The sequence below is a fragment of the Mesoplodon bidens genome, assembly GCF_964165515.1.
Source record: "Mesoplodon bidens genome assembly, chromosome: 2".
NCBI classification, from domain to species: Eukaryota; Metazoa; Chordata; class Mammalia; order Artiodactyla; family Ziphiidae; genus Mesoplodon; species Mesoplodon bidens.
In genome coordinates, this window is record NC_138177.1 from 58,903,543 (window position 1) to 58,923,025 (window position 19,483).

At 33.8% G+C, this 19,483-nt stretch overlaps 1 protein-coding gene across 3 annotated transcripts in view; it reads left to right on the forward strand.

Moving 5' to 3' along the window:
• The window catches only part of EXO1 (exonuclease 1), a 43,812-nt gene that overhangs the window by 18,706 nt on the left and 5,623 nt on the right, over positions 1 to 19,483 (forward strand). The window contains exons 10-14 of one of the 3 annotated variants that reach the window (XM_081216385.1): positions 2,707 to 2,932; positions 5,959 to 6,205; positions 10,194 to 10,752; positions 14,555 to 14,656; positions 17,739 to 17,932. In XM_081216385.1, the coding sequence (XP_081072511.1) occupies positions 2,707 to 2,932; positions 5,959 to 6,205; positions 10,194 to 10,752; positions 14,555 to 14,656; positions 17,739 to 17,932 (1,328 nt within the window). The remainder of the gene's footprint in view (positions 1 to 2,706; positions 2,933 to 5,958; positions 6,206 to 10,193; positions 10,753 to 14,554; positions 14,657 to 17,738; positions 17,933 to 19,483) is intronic. The other 2 variants (XM_081216383.1, XM_081216384.1) reach the window with 2 other exon arrangements.

Sequence of the window (19,483 nt, forward strand, 5' to 3'; positions counted from 1 at the left end):
TGTTTTTTTGGCTGCATTGCACCTTCGTTGCTGTGCATGGGCTTTCTCTAGTTGCAGTGAGCGGGGCTACTCTTCGTTGCGGTGTGCAGCCTTCTCGTTGTGGCTTCTCTTGTTGTGGAGCACGGGCTCTAGGCATGTAGGCTTCAGTAGTTGTGGTATGTGGGCTCAGTAGTTGTGGCTCGCGGGCTCTAGAGTGCAGGCACAGTAGTTGTGGTGCATGGGCTTAGTTGCTCTGCGGCATGTGGGATCTTCCCAGACCAGGGCTTGAACCCATCTCCCCTGCATTGGCAGGCGGATTCTTAACCACTGTGCCACCAGGGAAGTCCAGAATTGGTTTTTTACTGATATTCTTTTCTGCAGATGCTTGAAGACACTTTGATCTTTCTTGGGCTAAGTTCTTTATTTTTTTCTTTATTGAGGTATAGTTGATTTACAATATTATGTAAGTTTCAGGTGTACAACATAGTGATTCACAATTTTTAAAAGTTATACTTTATTTATAATTATAAAATATTGGCTATATTCCCTGTATTGTAAAATATATACTTGTAGCTTTCTTACACCTAGTAGTTTGTACCTCTTAATCCCCTACCCCTATCTTGCCCCTCCCTCCTTGGGCTAGGTTCTTTAAATTCTTCTCTCTATACTCTTGTCTTCACTGTCGTTTGGAAGTTACAGATATCTCCTAATTTTTCTGTAGATGGTATTTGTGTTTGTTTCTTCTTATTGCTTTGGGGATGATTTTTTTCTTATTGACTTATTGACATATTAGTTTCAGGTGTACAACATAGTGATTCAATATTTATATAATTAAGAAATTATCATGATCTGTCTATTTACCATCTGTCACCATACAGAGTTACTACAATATTATTATTATTATTATTATTATTATTATTATTATTATTGCCATGCTGTGCAGCATGAGGGATCTTGGTTTCCTGACCAGGGATCGAACCCGTGCCCCCTGCATTGGGAGCGTGGAGTCTTAACCACTGGACCACCAGGGAAGTCACATAGTATTATTTACTATACTGGTCAGCCCTCCATATCCATGGGTTCTGCATCCAAGGATTCAATCAAATTGGGTCTGTGGTTGGTTGAATCTGCAGATGCCCGCGGATATGGAGGGCTGACCATACTATTCCATTTTATATAAGGGACTTGAGCATCATGGATTTTGGTATCTGAGGGGGTCCTGGAACCAATCCCCTGCAGCCACTGAGGGATGACTGTATTCCCTGTACTGTACATTATAGTTCTGTGGCTTATTTACCTTATAATTGGAAGTTTGTAGGAAAAGGGAACTGAAAAGTCTTTATTTTGCTATCTTCTTTACACATTTGAATTACTGATATTATAATTTCATCAGAATGATTCTCAAGTTTTTCCTTTGAGAAACTCAAAAATAATTGGTTGTAATGAAAATGTTCAGATACAATAGGGAATGTTATGGCTCACTAAGATGGCCATCCTTCATAAGTCCAAATCCTTATCAGATTATTTTTTTCATAGAGAAATTTCTTTCAGAACCACTAATTGTACATCAAACTAATTCTTATTATTTCTCTAAGATTTATTCTTGCCAGTCAAGTTTTCTACTTGCTTATTTCTCTTTTTTTTTTTTAATAAAACCATCAGTGGGATCTAATGCCATGAGCTGTACTGCTTAAACTGTCTTTATTATACCTATTCTCTCAATTATTCTTAATTACCTTCCTTGTTAATTCTCAGAGTATATTATGAATAATGTCACCTCGTTTTTTATTTATTTATTTTTATTTTTAGTCCTTTCTTTAAGTGAAAGATTAGATTCCAGATTCAGGTGGGACTTTTGTCAGGTGGAATTCACACCCTAGTACCAACATTTTTTGTACCAGTGTTAATTTTTCCCTGTGCCTCTCCTACTATTAGAATATCATTGACATCCTATTAGTAGATCATTTTCATCTAAAATATATTTAGAAAAAATAATAAAATAAAATAGTTATTAATTGTGAATAACTTGTTTTAGCATTAAAAATGATTATTTACCAATCCTTACTGTCAATAAGTTCTTTCTTGGAAAAAGTTTTATGCATGACTCAATGTAGACAAAAGTAGCTTTCTGTTTAATACATAGGTATTGTCTACTAATACATACCTATTTAATACATAGGTATTGTCCACTAAAGAAACTGTTTTGTGGATTAGATTGTTTTGGTTTGAACTCATCCAAGTTCTAGAGATGGGATAGTTGATTAAATACATAATTTTATGGTTTTAATTTTCAGGTCCTTTATAAAGGGTATGTCAGTGATTATTTAGAGGTTTATTGCTAGATGATTATTAAACTAATTAGTATTGTATATTGAACTAATACTCAAATTTTAAAAGTATGTTTTTTTCTGGTAACGTTTCTTCAAGTGTAGTTTTATTTCTTGCACTGTTCATCTTAGGAAGATTCATTTTTTTATTTCTTAGAAATGAGCTAATGAGTTTGCTTGACCCTCATTGGGAGAGAAACAGACCTAGGAATACAAGACACATTTAATGGAAAAGTATAGGACCAGCAAAGTAGAAAATGTTATTATTAGAGGACAGATATTTCATCAAAAGCTGTTCAAAGGGGTAATTTAATTATTTACTTATAATTTATGTTGATACAGAGGGAAATGATTTAACTGTTTTCTTCTTAAAGTAACCTTTTTCCTTTTACTATTTTAGCTTGCCAAATCAAGAAGTCATAGTTGGACTGACAAAACATGTCAAAAATCATCTAATATTAATAGCATTTGGCATAGGAACTATTGCCCTAGACTTGAGCTGGACATTGTTTCAGATGCTACAAAGGTGAAGGAAAATCCAAGTACTGTGGGCATTGAACTAGTGATTAGTACTAAAGGGTTAAATCTTCCAAGGAAGTCATCCATTGCAAAAAGACCAAGAAGTGGTATGTATTTTGTTTTCGTGAAACACTAGTGAGAATTGGTCACATTTTAGAAGTTTTATAGTTTTAGTTCTTACATTTAGGCCTTTGATCCATTTTGAATTAATTTTTTATATGGTGTGAGGTAAGGATCAAGGTTCACTTTTTTTTGTATATGGAAATCCAATTGTTCCAACACCATTTGTTAAAAAGATTATCCTTTTTCCATTGAATTGCCTTGGCACATTTGTTGACAATCATTTGACCACATATGTGCAGGTCTGTACCATTGGTCTCTTTTCCTGTCTTTATGCCAGACACACTGTCTTGATTTCTGTATCTTATAGTCAATCTTGAAATCCAGTAGTATAAATCTGGTAGTGTAAGTCCCTAAGTTTGTTCTTCTTTTGAAAAGTTGTTTTGGCTATTCTGTGTTCTTCACATTTCCATACAAATTTTAGAATCAACTTGTCAATTTATTAAAAAAAAAAAAGCCTGCTGAGATTTTGATTGGGATTTAGTTGAATCCATAGATAAGTTTGGGGAGAATTGACATCTTAACAATATCAAGTTTTCTGATCCATTTATTTAAGTCTTCTTTAGTTTAAGTCTTCAGCGATGCTTTGTAGTTTTCAGTGTACAGGTCTTGCACATATGTTGTCAAATTTATCTGTATATTTCAGATTTTTGATGCTGTTGTAAATGGTATTTTTAATTTCAATTTCTGGTTCATTGCTAGTATATAGAAATACACTTGATTTTTTGTATATTAATCTTGTGTTTTACAACCTTACTAAAATGACTTATTAGTTCTAGTATCTCTTTTTAGACTCTCTAGGATTCTCTATGTAGGCAGTCCTATCACCTGCAAGTAAAGATAGTCTTGCTTCTCCTTTTCCAGTCTGGATACCTTTTATTTCTTTTTCTTGCCTACTGGAACCTCCATTACAGTGTTGAACAAAAGTGCTGAGAATGGAATACTAAGTATTGGGAAAAGGTTTTTTCTTTCCACCATAGAACATGTTTAGAAGTGGAAAGAATAATTGTAATCCATTTCTTCTCTCTTCCTTCTTTCCCTCAGACATTACATGAATGAATATCTGACAACAAAAACAAAACAAAGCCCTTGCAAACTTTTAGTTCATGCCCTTATCTTTTAAATTTAGGTATAGATTATTCATGTTTGACCAAAGTGTCCTGATTCCTTATGAACCTAAATCTTTTCCATGATAATATCTCTGAACCTTTGTTTCCTCTTCTGAAATGGGAACAATATTGCCTATCTCACAAATTTTTGTATATGTGATATAAATATAAAAAAGCCCTGGTACATAGCAGGTACACTGTACATATTAGTTCCTTCCCTTCTTCTTCCATCAAGGTAGGCTTATTCATTTTATGTAGAGAGGTCATCAGTAAATTACCTGTGTCAGACTAAGTCTGCTTTGTTATAACTACCATTTATCAATGGATTTTATCCACAGGTACACACACAAACACAAAAACAAAACAAAAAACAGTAAATGTTTTCCCTCTTTAATGTGACAGCCCTTCATATATTTAGAGACAGCCATTGTGACCCTCCTAAATTTCTTTTGCAAGCTAAAAGTTCCTTATCCAGGTTATGCTTTGGATACAATACAAATTTTTTAATAATTTGTAACTACTACAGGGAGTGGTTGTTGAGATGTGGTCCACTTACCATAGATCATATTTAGAATTGTGGCACTATTTCAGTCCTTCATCCAGAAACTGCTTTTACTACTGCAAACTAAGAAGATAACATGAGCTTTTAGTAGTATTCTTGTCATTTTGCTGGCATTTACTGAGTTTATAATCGAAATCCACCAGTTGCTGTTAAGCCAGGTAGTTATATTTTTAAACTTAAATATGGGTTACATTATCCTTACTGAGGTAATCTTAATTCATTATAATCCATTGTTCTGCCTATTTTTTTTTTCTTTTTTGAAACTTTATATTGTCTTCTAACATGGGTATTATGTCACCTGGAACTTTGAGAAGTGTGGCTCAAGTATGTCTTAAAGTTTCGCTTAAAATATGTATACTAAGTCTATGAATTTCTCCAAATAGCTAGTATAACAACCTTATAAAAAGAAAATGAGATTAGTGTGGTGTGGCTTCTTGGTGAAGGCTTGCTGGGGACCTTAAAATATTTATTTTTTCCTCTTCTGTAAGAGCTCCCAATTCCCTGCATAATAAACCGATTTTTACAAGTTTACTGACCTATAGGTTTTTTTACTCTATACATTTTTGAATTTGAGGTTTCACCTTATCTGTAGTATTTTGGCACCCTCAACTGTTTTACCAACTTCTTAGAGTCATGAGCATTTACTCCCATGTGAGTGGAAGCTATTCAGACTGAGAATTAGTTGGACTAATTTAAAGTACCTTACTGCTATCTCTATGTCCTTGCCCATTTCAGCTATAACATCTTACATTAGTCTTATGATTTATTCTTATACCAATAAAATGTGTTCGTTACACAGCAGTCTTCTAGAGCCCCATAGCTATGTAATGAAGATAAGAGCTAGAGCACAAATTACTTTTGACTACAAGACAATCAAATACACCTCAAAAACTGTAACTCAGTGATGGTGTGTATATATTCCTCCTTGAAACATTTTTTTTAAATGTTGAAACATTTTTTTAAAAATGTTGAAACATTTTTTTAACCAAACATTAGTTTAATCATACATTTAATTCCTTTTTTAAAAAAATTCAGAATTAGGCCCTTATTATATAATGAGTGTAGAGCCTTACAGAAATGATTGTACCCTGAAATTTTGGTTTAGATAATTTCACATAAAATCATACAAATAATTGACATTAAATCATAGCCAAGTTTTGAAATCATAAAACACAGACAAGGGGATTTTTTTAAGTCATTCTTTTATTCCCTTTTCTGATGCATAGTTTAAAAAAAAATAAGACTTTATCTTTAGGACAATAGGACATGGACTGTGAAACTAAGACCAAATGTCTAACTACACATGAAATAAAGATTTACAGATAATTTTGTTTTTACTTAGAAGAGCTATCAGAAGATGATCTATTGGGTCAGTATTCTACTTCCTTTACGAAGAAGATCAAGAAAAATAGTTGTGAAGGTAATAAATTATTGAACTCTTCTGAACGGTTTATGCCTGACCTGGTAGATGGAACTACTATTAAAAAAAGCTTAAGCACACCACCTAGGACAAGAAACAAATTTGCAACATTTTTACAGAGAAAAAATGAAGAAAGTGGTGCAGTTGTGGTTCCAGGAACCAGAAGCAGGTATAGTTATATCTACAGAATGTTGTGTGTCTGTTGTATTATATACTCTGTTGGTATTTATTTTAATTGTCTTGAATAACATTGAATCTAATGGGATAGGTGTAAGACCTGGCTTAATCCAATTACAGTTTTTTATCATGTATTGCTTTAGTTCCACTGTTCCCTTGAACTTCTGTTACTTTTGTAATCTCTCCATGGAAAACCAAAATAAGAATTGTAGACCTTACTACATTTTGCATTAGAAAAACTCTGTTCCTTTGGGGGTTCCTCCCTCCTACTTTGTTTCTATTTTTTTAGTTTCTTTAAGAGATAAATATAATTTTGCAAAGTATTTTTAGAAATCTATTTAAGTACAGATGACTATGGATTTCTCATATTAATTGATAATCTAATACCATACTAGATGCTGGGTTACAAAAATGAGAAACATAGTTTTTGCTCTTGACATTGTTTTTGCTCTTGAGAAACATGCAGTTGTTTGTAGTTGGAGAAATAGGTCAGTAACAAAATCTTTCCATACAGTGTGGTAAGTACAATGACAAAATCATGCATGAGGTGTTGTTTCTTTTTGGGTTTTTTTGCGATACGCGGGCCTCTCACTGTTGTGGCCTCTCCCGTTGCGGAGCACAGGCTCCGGACGCACAGGCTCAGCGGCCATGGTTCACGGGCCCAGCCGCTCCGTGGCATGTGGGATCCTCCCAGACCGGGGCACAAACCCGTGTCCCCTCCATCGGCAGGCGGACTCTCAACCACTGCGCCACCAGGGAAGCCCCTACATGAGGTGTTTTGAGGGCATCTAATGCTGAGGCAATGGTTGGAAAGGGTGAGAGGGAAAGGATGAGTGTTAGGTGCTGTTACCTAGGTTTAAATGATGAGTGGGTGAAGCAAAGAAGGGAGCCAGGTACTTTCCCAGCAGACTCATGCAGCTTGGACAGAGGCATGGAGGTGAGCAACAGCACGGAGCATGGGGTTGACTCTTTGCTGTTGATTGATCACTGCTATTATTACTTCTGCCACAATGTAAGTTGGGAAAAGGATGAAAAGGGAGCAGAAATGTAGATGATGAGGGAGCAGAAATAAGCAAGCCAGTTCATGAAAGGCTTGTAAGCCAATCTAAGGAACTTGAGTCTTTAGGGGTGATGGGAAACATTTAGAAGGTTTTAATCAGGGGAGGAGTATGATTTGAGTCCTGGTTTAGATAGACCACTCTGAACACACTGTGAAGAATGGATTCTAGAGGGCCAAAGCTGAGCAGAAAGATTAGGGCCAAAGTTGCCATAGTCCCCGCTAGTGAAGATGAGAATTTGAAGAGTCAGTAGAACTTAGGGGTTAGGTATTTGGACCCTGGGGTTAGACCACCTGGATTTGAATCCTGTCCTGTTTACTCATGAGATGTTCGACTTGAGCAAGTTAATTTCTGGGTGCTTCCGTTTCTTCGAGGCTAACAAGTATAACAATCTTAGGATCACTGATAGAATTAAATTATTACCATAAGTAAAGTGCATAAAATATTGCCCAACAGATGATAAACATACAATAAATAGTTCTTATTTTATTGATTTCGGATAGTGGTACCACAACTAGAAACAGGAAATTTAAGTGTTAGAAGTTATTTAGGCATGATTTAGTAACTTTAAGAAAGAGAAACTTTATCAGCCCCTGTATTTCTCTAGAACACTTAGAATGAATATTTTTTATTTTTCAAGTTTAATAAACTAGATTGCAGCCAGATTTGTCTAACCATGATGATAGGAGAAGGACATAAAGGAATAAACCACCGATAATCCCTAAGCCTCCTTTAGGGGACAAACCCTTCTCCCATCAAGTCCTTCCAAGGAAACATTCACAGTACAATGAAATGATCATCTTGATTCTTCCTTTGTTAGTCACCCTCATTAAAGATGCTTGTTAACAGTAGAATAATGAAAAAGTAAGCCGCAAAAGATGGAAAATAGGGTTCTAGATGACTTATGCTGATTTATACATTCTAGAAAGTTGACTTCTGTCATTCAGAGAAATTTTTGGAACTCGTGTTTTATTTTTCCATTTGGGTGAAAATAGGATTTCACTTTCTGCCTCTTAGTGCCTCTTTTTCTTTCCATTTAGGTGAAAATAGAATTTCCTTTTTCTGCCTCTTTGGAGACAGCTAATGAGAATAATATTTGTGTGTCTCTACAGGTCTTGGCTATTAAGTCATTGTGGAAGCTTAATGAAATCTCTGAAGCTGTAAATAGCTGCTTTATATAGCTTAGTTAGTTGTTTGGCTAAGAAATTGCTCAGAGGAAACATTGAGAAATATTTTTTTCTGCATCAACTTCCTGTGAAATAATAATTGGGAGTAAATCTTTGATGTATAATTTTCTGATCTAGATTATAGAGCAATATCTAATAATAATTAGATATTGTTAAATTAGTTTTCTTAGCTGATTTTCAAAGTTCTTTTTATGTTATTCCTCACAACAATATTATGAGGTATTCAGGTCAGTGTTATTTTCTCTATTTTGGGCTAAGAAATTGAGGCTCTCAGAGGTTAAGAAACTTTCCCGGGGTTGTATAGTTAGTATTAGTGATAGGAAAGATTCCTAGTCATAGTTGGCATGGTACCTTGAAAGGAGCACACAATCTTATAGGCCTGGACTTGAATTCTCACTCTATCGTTTAATTAGTTGAGTGATCTTTCATATGCCATTTAACTTCCCTGAGCCTATTTTTTTAACTATAAAATATGGATGATCATATGCATAAGACTGTTTTAAGACTAGCAGAAGTTATATATATCAGACACCTGGCAGAGTGCCCAGTCACTAATATATATGCCAGTGGTCATTCCCACCCCATTCTTTTTAATATAACATAACAGGAGGTATTAAATATGCAAAAGATTGTCTCCCATCTGTTTGCTTTTTAGAAGTCTGTTTTAAGTCTTATCTTTATTATATAGATACTTATCCTAGAATAATGCCTATTTATTTTCTCAGTTCTAGAAATATAATTATCAGTTAAGTCACACCATAGGCTGTTTGGAAAGAAACAGCCGTGAACTAGGAGGGGTTCTGGGTTTTAATTCTGTTCTTTAGTTGATTAATGTTATAACCTTGGGCTCTGTTACTCTAACTTCTCTTACCTACGAAATAATATATAGAAAAATGTTTGGCTATCATAGGGGTTATTGTTTGCTTAAAAGTGAATTATGTGATCAGATAAAGGAGCTGATGTTTCTTGATCAGTGAAAAACCAAGTAAGACTTTTCCTTTTACATGCTGCTTCCTTCCTGCCCTGTACCCACACACATCAGCTAAGGGTTTGATGTAAATATAAGAGAGGATATTTACTCTCCAGCATTTAGTAAATATTCTGTTTAATCATCTTGGATTTGAACTAATGCTTATTAATGAGGTAAATTCTCTTTAAGTTTCATATTTAGCTGATCATACACTCTAGGATTTTCTTTTTAAACCTAAAAAACACTCCTTGAATACATCCTTCCCAGTAATGATACTGATCTTTGTTTCATTTATATTGGAGTTTTTAAAAGTGATTTTTTTTAAAGCTGCTACCCTGAATAAGTAATACCTCTTTAGTAATACAGAATTGAATAATTGATTTGAAAGTCTTAACCTCAATATTTAAATTAGTGTAGAAGTTTACAGGGTATATGAAAAGCTTGGTAGATTAGTATACTACTACAAGTTCCCAGATGGCTTGCTACTACTAGGAGGTAAGCTAAGATGAGGGGTAAATGGCTAATTTATTTTGCTTTTACAAAATAAGAGACCATAGTTATAAAGTGTCCTTTCTGTTGCATATTTCTATATCTGTTCAAATATTTGAGTATCAGCCATGTGTAAAATCTATTTTGCCTTTATTTATGAAATTAATATATTTATGAGATTTTTTTAAAAGAACGATTTTTCCATTATGAGTCTTGTCACCTTTGTGAGAAAACTCTAAAATACTTCTGCATTCTTTCTGTTGTTTTTTCTGTTAGGTTTTTTTCCAATTCTCTGGGTTCTGCTGACTGTATATCAAAGAAAGCAAGCAGCCAGTCTCTAGATGAAACTGCTGTCACAGATAAAGAAGCCAATGTAAATGAATCAGATTGTCTAGATGGTAAGAAGTTGTTAGATATCAGTGTAGCACATAATTCAAGTGAGCATATTCCAGATGATGTGACTGTGATTGCTGAAGAGTCTCAGTCTTTTAAGACCAGCAGATTCACGAGGACCATCTCACCACCCACCTTGGGTACACTAAGAAGTTGTTTCAGTTGGTCTGGAAGTCTTGGAGAGTTTTCAAGAACACCAAGCCCCTCTCCAAGCACAGCATTGCAGCAGTTCCTTAGAAAGAGTGATTCTTCCATCTCTCTGCCTGAGAATAATGAGCCGTCTGATGTATCTCAGTTAAAGAGTGATGAGTCAAGTGATGAATCTCATCCCTTACATGAACTGGATTTGTCTTCACAGTCTCAGGAAAGCATGGACTTGTCACCACACAATTTAAATGCATCAAAACTTTCTCAGCCTTCTAGTAAGGATTTAGATTCAGAGGTAAGTCACATTATGAAGCGTTTGTTTTCAAATTCATATGTAAGAGAAAATAAGGTGTTTATCAGACAATTGAGGAAATTTTGCCTACATTATGGAAATAATTGATTGTTTTAATTTTTCATTCTAGATCTTACTGTGTAGAAAGTTCATGTTTTATTCATCTGAAGGGCTTCTCTGTATTTTAGACTCTTATACATTTAATCTAACTATATTTCTTGAATCACTGTGTTCCATTGATAGGTGTATCAAGTTGTGGAACACTTAAGGCCTAAGCAGGATGATAAGCTTCATGAAAAGTTATTATAAATTTAATATTTAAATCCTTAATATACTTTTGAATTCAGACAACATTTGAAACCTTATAATGAAATGGCCCTGTTAATGGGATGGTGTTCATCTTAAGTTTTAGTACTTCAGAAATACATTTTTTATTTACCCTTATTATTCTTTTTGCAGTTCCCCTTTATGACAAAACAAAATAGTAATACAAGTGATTTTATGTTATTCTGTTTAAATTAATAAAAGCATCCTAGCCATTTTTTTTAAATTGTAAAATATCTAAATCCTTACTTAAGTAAAATCAAAGCTCCAGATAAGTACTGCTCATAAGACCCAGTGACATCATATTTTAAAATGACATGATGGCATAGTAACATTCTTTAATCTGAGTTATCTTAAATTTACCAATTTAACATACTTCATTTTATGTTCACAACTATAGTTACCAAGTTGTAAGAACAATTACAGCCTTGGTAATATTTGACAGAACTTTGAGGTCTGATAATCCTGAATATTAAACATCTAATAAATCAGTATATCTTGTGTTTATGAAAAGGAAAGTATTTTATTCCAGTTCCTAAAGGAAACTTGAGTTGTATTGGACTCAAATTAAAGACAAAAGCCTAGTTACAATATGGAAGCAAATTGTTTTCATTTGGAGAAAGCGGAAATCAATTAATATATGCAAATCCAAAATCCATTCCATGTAGTGTTTTTTAAGTAAGAGTATGCCAAACCAAACCCTTGAGGCTTTTGCTTTTCTTTTCCCATTCACTCACTTTGCCTTCAGTTTATCCATACTGTTCTAGAAGACTGTTTGTTTTAATATGAGCCTCCATTTTAATGTCATCTTTTTTATTTTCCACATCTTACTGCATTTTTCTTATGGCACCATTTGGGTACCATCACAGTTGCTATTTCTTGAACATCTTTCTTTAAAAATCACTGTCTTTGTGAGGATACTTTCAAGTCTGCTGAGCTCCTTTGGGGTGTTCTTGTTCCTTTTCCAGCAGACATCTTCCTGCTTTACTAACTTTGTAAAGCTTTTTACTGAGAAACCTTACCAGCTCACAGCCTATGGGCTCATCATGCTGACAGAACTCTCCACACTTCTGTCTTCTGGGCTAACCATTTTTGTGATTATCAATTATAGAAACATAAATTCTCTCCCCTCAAAAACAAACAAACAAAGAATCATTCATTAAGTCATGTCTTTCCACCAGATGTGGTAAATTCCTCTTTGGATAAATGAATTAATTGTCAAATAATTGGGACAATAGCAGGTAACATAAAAACTGTGTAATCTTTATTCAGAAAGTGTTTTAGAGAGCTACAGTGCCACTGGGGCTTCATTTTGAATATCAAGTTTTACTGTATGGTTCTGAAGAAAATGCATTGGAGACTTCCACTGGTGGTTCACTGTGAAAAGCAACAACCATGTGTTCTATGTATATTGAGTTCATTAACGGTATTGGAGATTAGTTAATCTTAGGATCTTACTCTTGATCTTTATTTAAAGAAATGATATAGCCCAGAGTCATCACTACTATGAGCAAGAAATGTTAAGAGTTTCTGTAAGTTACAATCCAAATTAATGGAGTATTTTTCACTTTTGGATTGTTTTAAATATATATTACTATGTAGAATCCCAAGATAAATATTAAAAAAAAAACCTTGAAAAATGCAGAAATGTAAAGCCTTCTGAATTTGCATTCATTGTCCTTTTTTATTTGACTTTTGTGGGAATCCAGGTTATTCTGTCTATAGAAAAATCTTACATGATGGGATTGGGGTGTAGAGGGTAGGTCTTAAAAATCTTTGCTGAAGGTAACTGTGCATTTGATACAGTGCTTCTCTACTTCTTGAAAGTATATGCCTTTTTTCTCTTTAATGTTGAACATGTTACACAATTAAAAAGAAATGTAGAACTATACTGGTTCAACGTTTTGTAGCTAGTAATTTATGAAAGCTATTGGCCAAGTTTACAAATGATGTTACAGCAGGAGACTTTTTTTTAACCAGAGAACAAATCCACACTTTTATTTATTTACTTTCCAAAAAGTTTAAATCCTTGAAGGGGTACAGCATCACGTGTATTCTGTGTCCAATGGCTTTAGCAGGAAGATTGCTTCAAAATTTGGCATGAACCCCATGCCATTGTTTCCATGAGCACGAGTTATTTTTCCCTAGATTACTCTGGTTTTGTTGAGTTTGCCACCATGAGTTACAGTGTTGTTCTTTGCTTTGTACACATAAGCATACCTCTTGCGTAGATAGAAGTCAGTTTCATCTCAAGCATAAACACCTTCAATTTTAAAAAGACCTGTGTGCTCCCTCTGGTTCTGGAGACTCTGCTTATAGGTTTTTTTTTCTTTCTTTCTTTCTTTTTTACTTTGGGGCAATGTGGGATGCATGAAAATTTCAAGTATAATCTTCCATTGCCTGGAGCAGTTGTAGATTCTGGATTATATCACAATATACCAGACACTGGGTTGGCTTTAACATTATGTGACACATCTTGTGCCTTGCTCACAGTTTGGAAGGGGATACACAGAACATCCAGTACAAAGATGACCTTGAACATGGATTTTGTTGTAGGATCCAGGTCCCCAACATTGCAAACTTGGGAGGAGGAATTGAGATCTATCATGTCAATATGGTTTAATCATGGCAGGAAAGACTCAGTGAAAATTACTCCTATATGTTTGGACCTGAAGTGATTAAGAAATGAGTCACTGCAGCCATCTGTCCATTAAAAAGGAGGGCAGCAAATGCTTGGCATGTCTTTTTTTTTTTTTTTTTTCCCTCCCAGGACAGTGATCTCCATGTTGGGTTTTTTTGTTTTGTTGAGGTATAGTTGTTTTACATGTTGTATTATGTTTCTACTGTACAGCAAAGTGGAGTTCCCAGTGCTATACAGCAGGTTCTTATTAGTTATCTATTTTATACATATTAGTGTATATATGTCAATCCCAGTCTCCCAATTCATCCCACCACCACCCCGCACCCTTACAGTTTTTTTTTTTTTTTTTTTTTGCTTATAGCTTTTTTTTTTTTTTCCGTATGCAGGCCTCTTACCACTGTGGCCTCTCCCGTTGTGGAGCACAGGCTCCAGATGCACAGGCCCAGTGGCCATGGCTCACGGGCCCAGCCGCTCCGCGGCATGTGGGATCTTCCCGGACCGGGGCACGAACCCATGTCCCCTGCATCAGCAGGCGGACTCTCAACCACTGTGCCACCAGGGAAGCCCTGCTTATAGCTTTTTAATTTATATTGTATACAGTTTACTTCTTCAGCTGGTTTTCTTCAGTGAAACTAGCAAACACCATTCTTCCACATTAGATTAATTTTCTTTTATTCTATTTCATGCTTTTTATACTTTTTTCTTCTGATAAATTACATTTTATTTACACTGATTTTCTCAATTTACTTGTTTTATGTTTTGTTGAATATTGGTCAGTTGTCATAAAAATTTGATAGTAAAAATCTAAGTTTGCTTTATTTTTTCATCTTGGGGATCTAGGAATCTGATTGCAATTTTAAGTCACTTGATAATGAAGGTAATCAGAAATCCAAGCTACACTTATTTCATTTTTCAAAAAAAGACACGCTTCTAAGGAACAAGGTAAAACACTTAAATTATTTTTAAATTTCAGAAGCAGCACATGCTTATTACCAGGCAATAAGAAATATAAGCAAAATTAAAAATCAAAATGCCTATATTCTTATTTACACAAAATGTCTACCTTCAAACCATCTAAAACCGTATTTGTGCATGATTTGTAGGTGTTTAAATTGTGAAACCTGCTCTTTTTCTCTTACAGTATAACGAACTTTTTCTATCTACTTACATAACATTACTTATAATGAATAAAATATGCCATCGTATGGGTTTAGCTAATCTTCTTATGTTTGTCCTTTACCCTAAAAATTTTTGCTGTAGCAAAGAGTACTGCAACGAAGATTTTGTTGGTAAATATTTGAGTACTGTACACATTTTTTATTATTTCTTAGGGGTGAATTCTATGGACTGGTGTTACTGGTCCAAAGGCATGTATGGTTTAAAGCTTTGATGTATATTGCAAAAAGCCATTCTAGAAATTAGGTACCTGATAAGCCAAGCTTTTTTTTTTAATCAAAATATGTAAATATATGTGTGACTGCATAGTGAAAGCTTGTAAGTTAAAGCCTATTTTATATATTAAGTGTTCTTGCCTGTCAATATCAAAATACTAATTCCTGACTTAAAATGGGCAAGGGACATGAACAGAAATCACAAAAGAAAAAGCACAAATGGCTGATTAACATATAAAAGCACATTCAACCTCATTAGTAATCAATGCAGATCAAAGTAATAAAATATAATTTCTTACCTCTCATTTTTCCAAAAAAGTTTTTAATTTACTCATTTTATAAGAGTATAGTGAGTTGAATAGTCACATGTTTAGGAGAGTAAGAATTGCTGTGCCATTTCTGGAAAGCAATCTGAAAGAGTTCAAATAATTTAACCCAGTAAGTGCATTATAAAACTTGAGCCTAAGGAGGTAATGAGAGTTTAAATACAAGAGCACTAATTCTTGCATTGGTTACAATAATGAAAAATTGGGGGAAAAAAATCTAAATATCTAGAAATAAGAGAGTGAAATACATTAAATACGTTGTTGGTTTTAGCTCTTGGCTGGTAGATATATAGGTGAATTGTTTTTCTTTGTTTTCTCATGTTCTTCTATAGTGAACCTATATTATTTTTCTTATATTTATACAAGAAAACTATATTCATATAGTTAATGTATTATCTTCTTATGCGTATTTTTAAAAGCATAAAAACTTTACAAAAAAATAAATAAATGGCCTGGCATATCTATTTGAAAGAAAGTCCCCATCTCATACTATATAAAACTGAAAGATAATAAGGATATGAATGTAAAATATGTAAATATAAGATTCTTTTAAAAATCTTTAAGTGAGAAAGGCTTTTTCAAACAGATACTGTCTTGGAAAGATGTCCATATTATTTTTGAATGAAAAGGGAAACCATGCTATTAAACAATATTGAACACAATAGCATGGTGGTTTTGTTTGCTTAAATGCTGGAAAATACACACACGTGTGTATGTTTGTACAATCATAGTAAAAAGTCTGGAAAGATACCAAAATTATTGACGATAGGATTAGAGATGTAGAAAGTACTTTCTCAAAAGGAGTTATATTAAAGATGATGTTTTAACGTCCTCGAAAGGAGGACATTAAAACATCATCTTTTTATTATTTTTATTCTTTCTGTCAGATTTGCATTGTCAGTGTTTTAACTGTCACTTCTGTTTTGGTGACAACTCCCCAGATGAACCTTCCTTCTTGCTCCCTAGTATCCAAATTCAGTATCTAAAATCAAACTCATATTTTTTTAACCTTTAACCAGTACTTCTCAGAGCATTTTTATCAGTTATATAAAATTATAATATTTGTTCTATGTCACTTAGTTTCAAAATCTTACGGTTGTCCTCTTTCCTCATAACCTCCAGTTGGATCCTTCTTTTTCAGGGGTTAAAGAAAAACAACCAAATAACTATACCTATCTAAATCCTGTTTCTTTCTTTGTCTTATTTCTTGCTCTCCCTTTTCCCATCACCAACATTCTAATTCAAGATTTCACCTTTCATGTGTGAGTCCTTCGGTTCTTTATACACCCTCTGCTAGATTCATTAATTTTAAAGGCTTGTTTTATATTACTACACTCCTACTATCCAAAAAAATAGCAACAAAATTTTAATGGCTCCATATTTCACACAGCATAAAAATCAAGTCAGACAAAGACAAATATCATATAATATCACTTATTTGTGGAATCTAAAAAAAAATGATGCAAATGAACTTATTTACAAATCAGAAATAGACTCGCAGACATAGAAAACAAACTTATGGTTACCAAAGGGGATAGCGGGGGCAGGGGTGGGGAGATAAACTAGGAGTTGGGGATTAACGTACCTACTACTATATATAAAATAAACAAGGACCTACTGTATAGCACAGGGAATTATACTCAGTATCTTGTAATAACCTATAATAGAAAAGAATCTGAAAAAGAATATATATATGATATGTTTGTATATATAACTGAGTCACTTTGCTATACACTTGAAACTAACACAATGTTGTAAATTATACCTCAATTTAAAAAAATCAATGGATTCAACTTAAATGTCAGTAGAGATCTGTTTAAGTAAATTATGGCACATTTATACAATGGAAAAAACAAGCAACCTATTCAAAACAAAATTCAGTTCTACATGTGAAATGGAAAAATCTCCAAGATACATTTTTAAGTAAAATCAAGATATATTAGGCAAGAAAAACAAAGTACATGACATTTTGTAGTATGCTGCCAGTTGTGTGGGGGGTGTATGTGTGTGTGTGTGTGTGAATGAATTCAGTGGTTGTACAGGAAACTGGTAGCAGTGACTGCCTAAAGGCAGTGAGGGAGTAAGGGAGACTCACTTTTCTGTCTGTTTTTTTATACTCTTGATGTAGTGCCAGGTACATGTATTACCTGGTGAAAATATTATGATAAATTTTGTAGACGTTTATAAGCACACTTTTGCATATCGATTATAGGTTATTTTTTGTTCCAGTGTATAAATAATAATTTGAAATTAAATAAAGGTAGTTGCTTTAACAGAATAGTATTAAAACAGGCATTTAATCTTCAGGTTCCTGGGCTGTATAAATCTAGTTCTGTGGACAATCTTTCTACAACCAAGATCAAACCTTTAGTACCTGCCAGAGTCAGTGGGCTGAGCAAGAAGCCATCAAGCATCCATAAGAGAAATCATCATAATGCTGAGAACACGCCGGGATTACAGATAAAAATCAATGAACTCTGGAAAAATTTTGTATTTAAAAAGTGAGTTATCTCATAACTTATTCTAAAATGATAAATAATTTTTTTCTGTAATTTCAATCCCTGTCTCCTCTTTCTATTTTCATATGAATCAACTTCTTTTTCTCTTACCCTAAGAGAATTATTTTCCTCTAGTCCCTTTGACTCTTTGTAAGAATATTTAACTTCAGTTTCTGTACCTTCTTTTAGTGAAAAGGTGGCAAACTAAAAACCTCAGTTCTCAGTCTGGCTTTGGGGTCTCTCTGTTGTTAAGCAAATTACTTTTCCAGGCCTTAAGTGTCTTATTTTTCTTTCCTTCTAAATGTTGTTGTAGACATGGGAGTGGGAAGGTAATGCTCTATGGTACTTCTGGATTTAAAGCAGTTTGTTTCCCTAAATTATCACATCTAAAATGGGAAGAATCAATGAGTTTATATGATGAATTAACTAGATTTCTAATGTATGTAGTAAACACTGTTTGAAGAGAATTGACCCTCTATATATCTACATTTTTTGAACCAAATTGCATCTGTTAGACAACAAAATTAGCCACAAAGTAACATAGATTTATAATTACTTTATTTTCTTGTTCTTATTAAAGCAAATGTGCTAAGAATAAACACAAAGAGAAAGGGAGGGAGGGAAGAGGGTAGGTGACTTACATGGGATAAGATTAAACCTTACCTAATAGAAATATTATCACAATCAGATGAGATAGTATGAGTGGAAACACTTTGTAATAAGTGCTGGACAATTATGTTTTTACTTTACATTGTGTTAAGTCTAGATTAAACCATATAGCAGCAGTTCTCAAACTTTTTTTTTTTAATATTTATTTATTTATTTTGGCTGTGCCAGGTCTTAGTTGTGGCACTTGGCATCTTTTTTAGTTGCAGCATGCAGGCTTCTTAGTTGCAACATGTCGGCTTCTTAGTTGCAGCATACGAACTCTTAGTTGAGGCATGCATGCAGGATCTAGTTCCCTGAACAGGGATCAAACCTGGGCCCCTGCATTGGGAGCACAGAGCCTTACCCACTGGACCACCAGGGAAGTCCAGTTCTCAAACTGTTTGCCTTTAGGAACCCTTTTTAGTCTTAAAAATTATTGAGTGCCCAAAAGTACTGTGGTTTATGTGGGTTATATTTGTCAACATTTAACCATCTTAGGAATTAAAATGGACATTTAAAAATATTTATTTATTTTTAAATGACAACAATCTCATTACATTTTAAAATTGATAGTATATTTTAACAAAAAATAGCTATGTTTTTCAAAACAAAAAAGTGAGAATCACATTGTTTTATAATTTTGCAATTCTTTGCTGTCCAGTTTAATAGAACTGAGCTGCATTCTTGTATCTGCTTCTGTGTTTGATCTGTTATGAAATGTTGCTTTGGTTGAATTATATGAAGAAAATCTGGCCCCACATGTATTTGTAATTGGAAAATGCATTTTAGCATAATAGTATTTTTATTTAATTGTAATTTTTCTTTTATTTTACACCAAAATTCAACAAGTGGTAGTTTCTTAAAAGTTAATTGTAATGTAGAATATGAAACCATATAAATTGACTT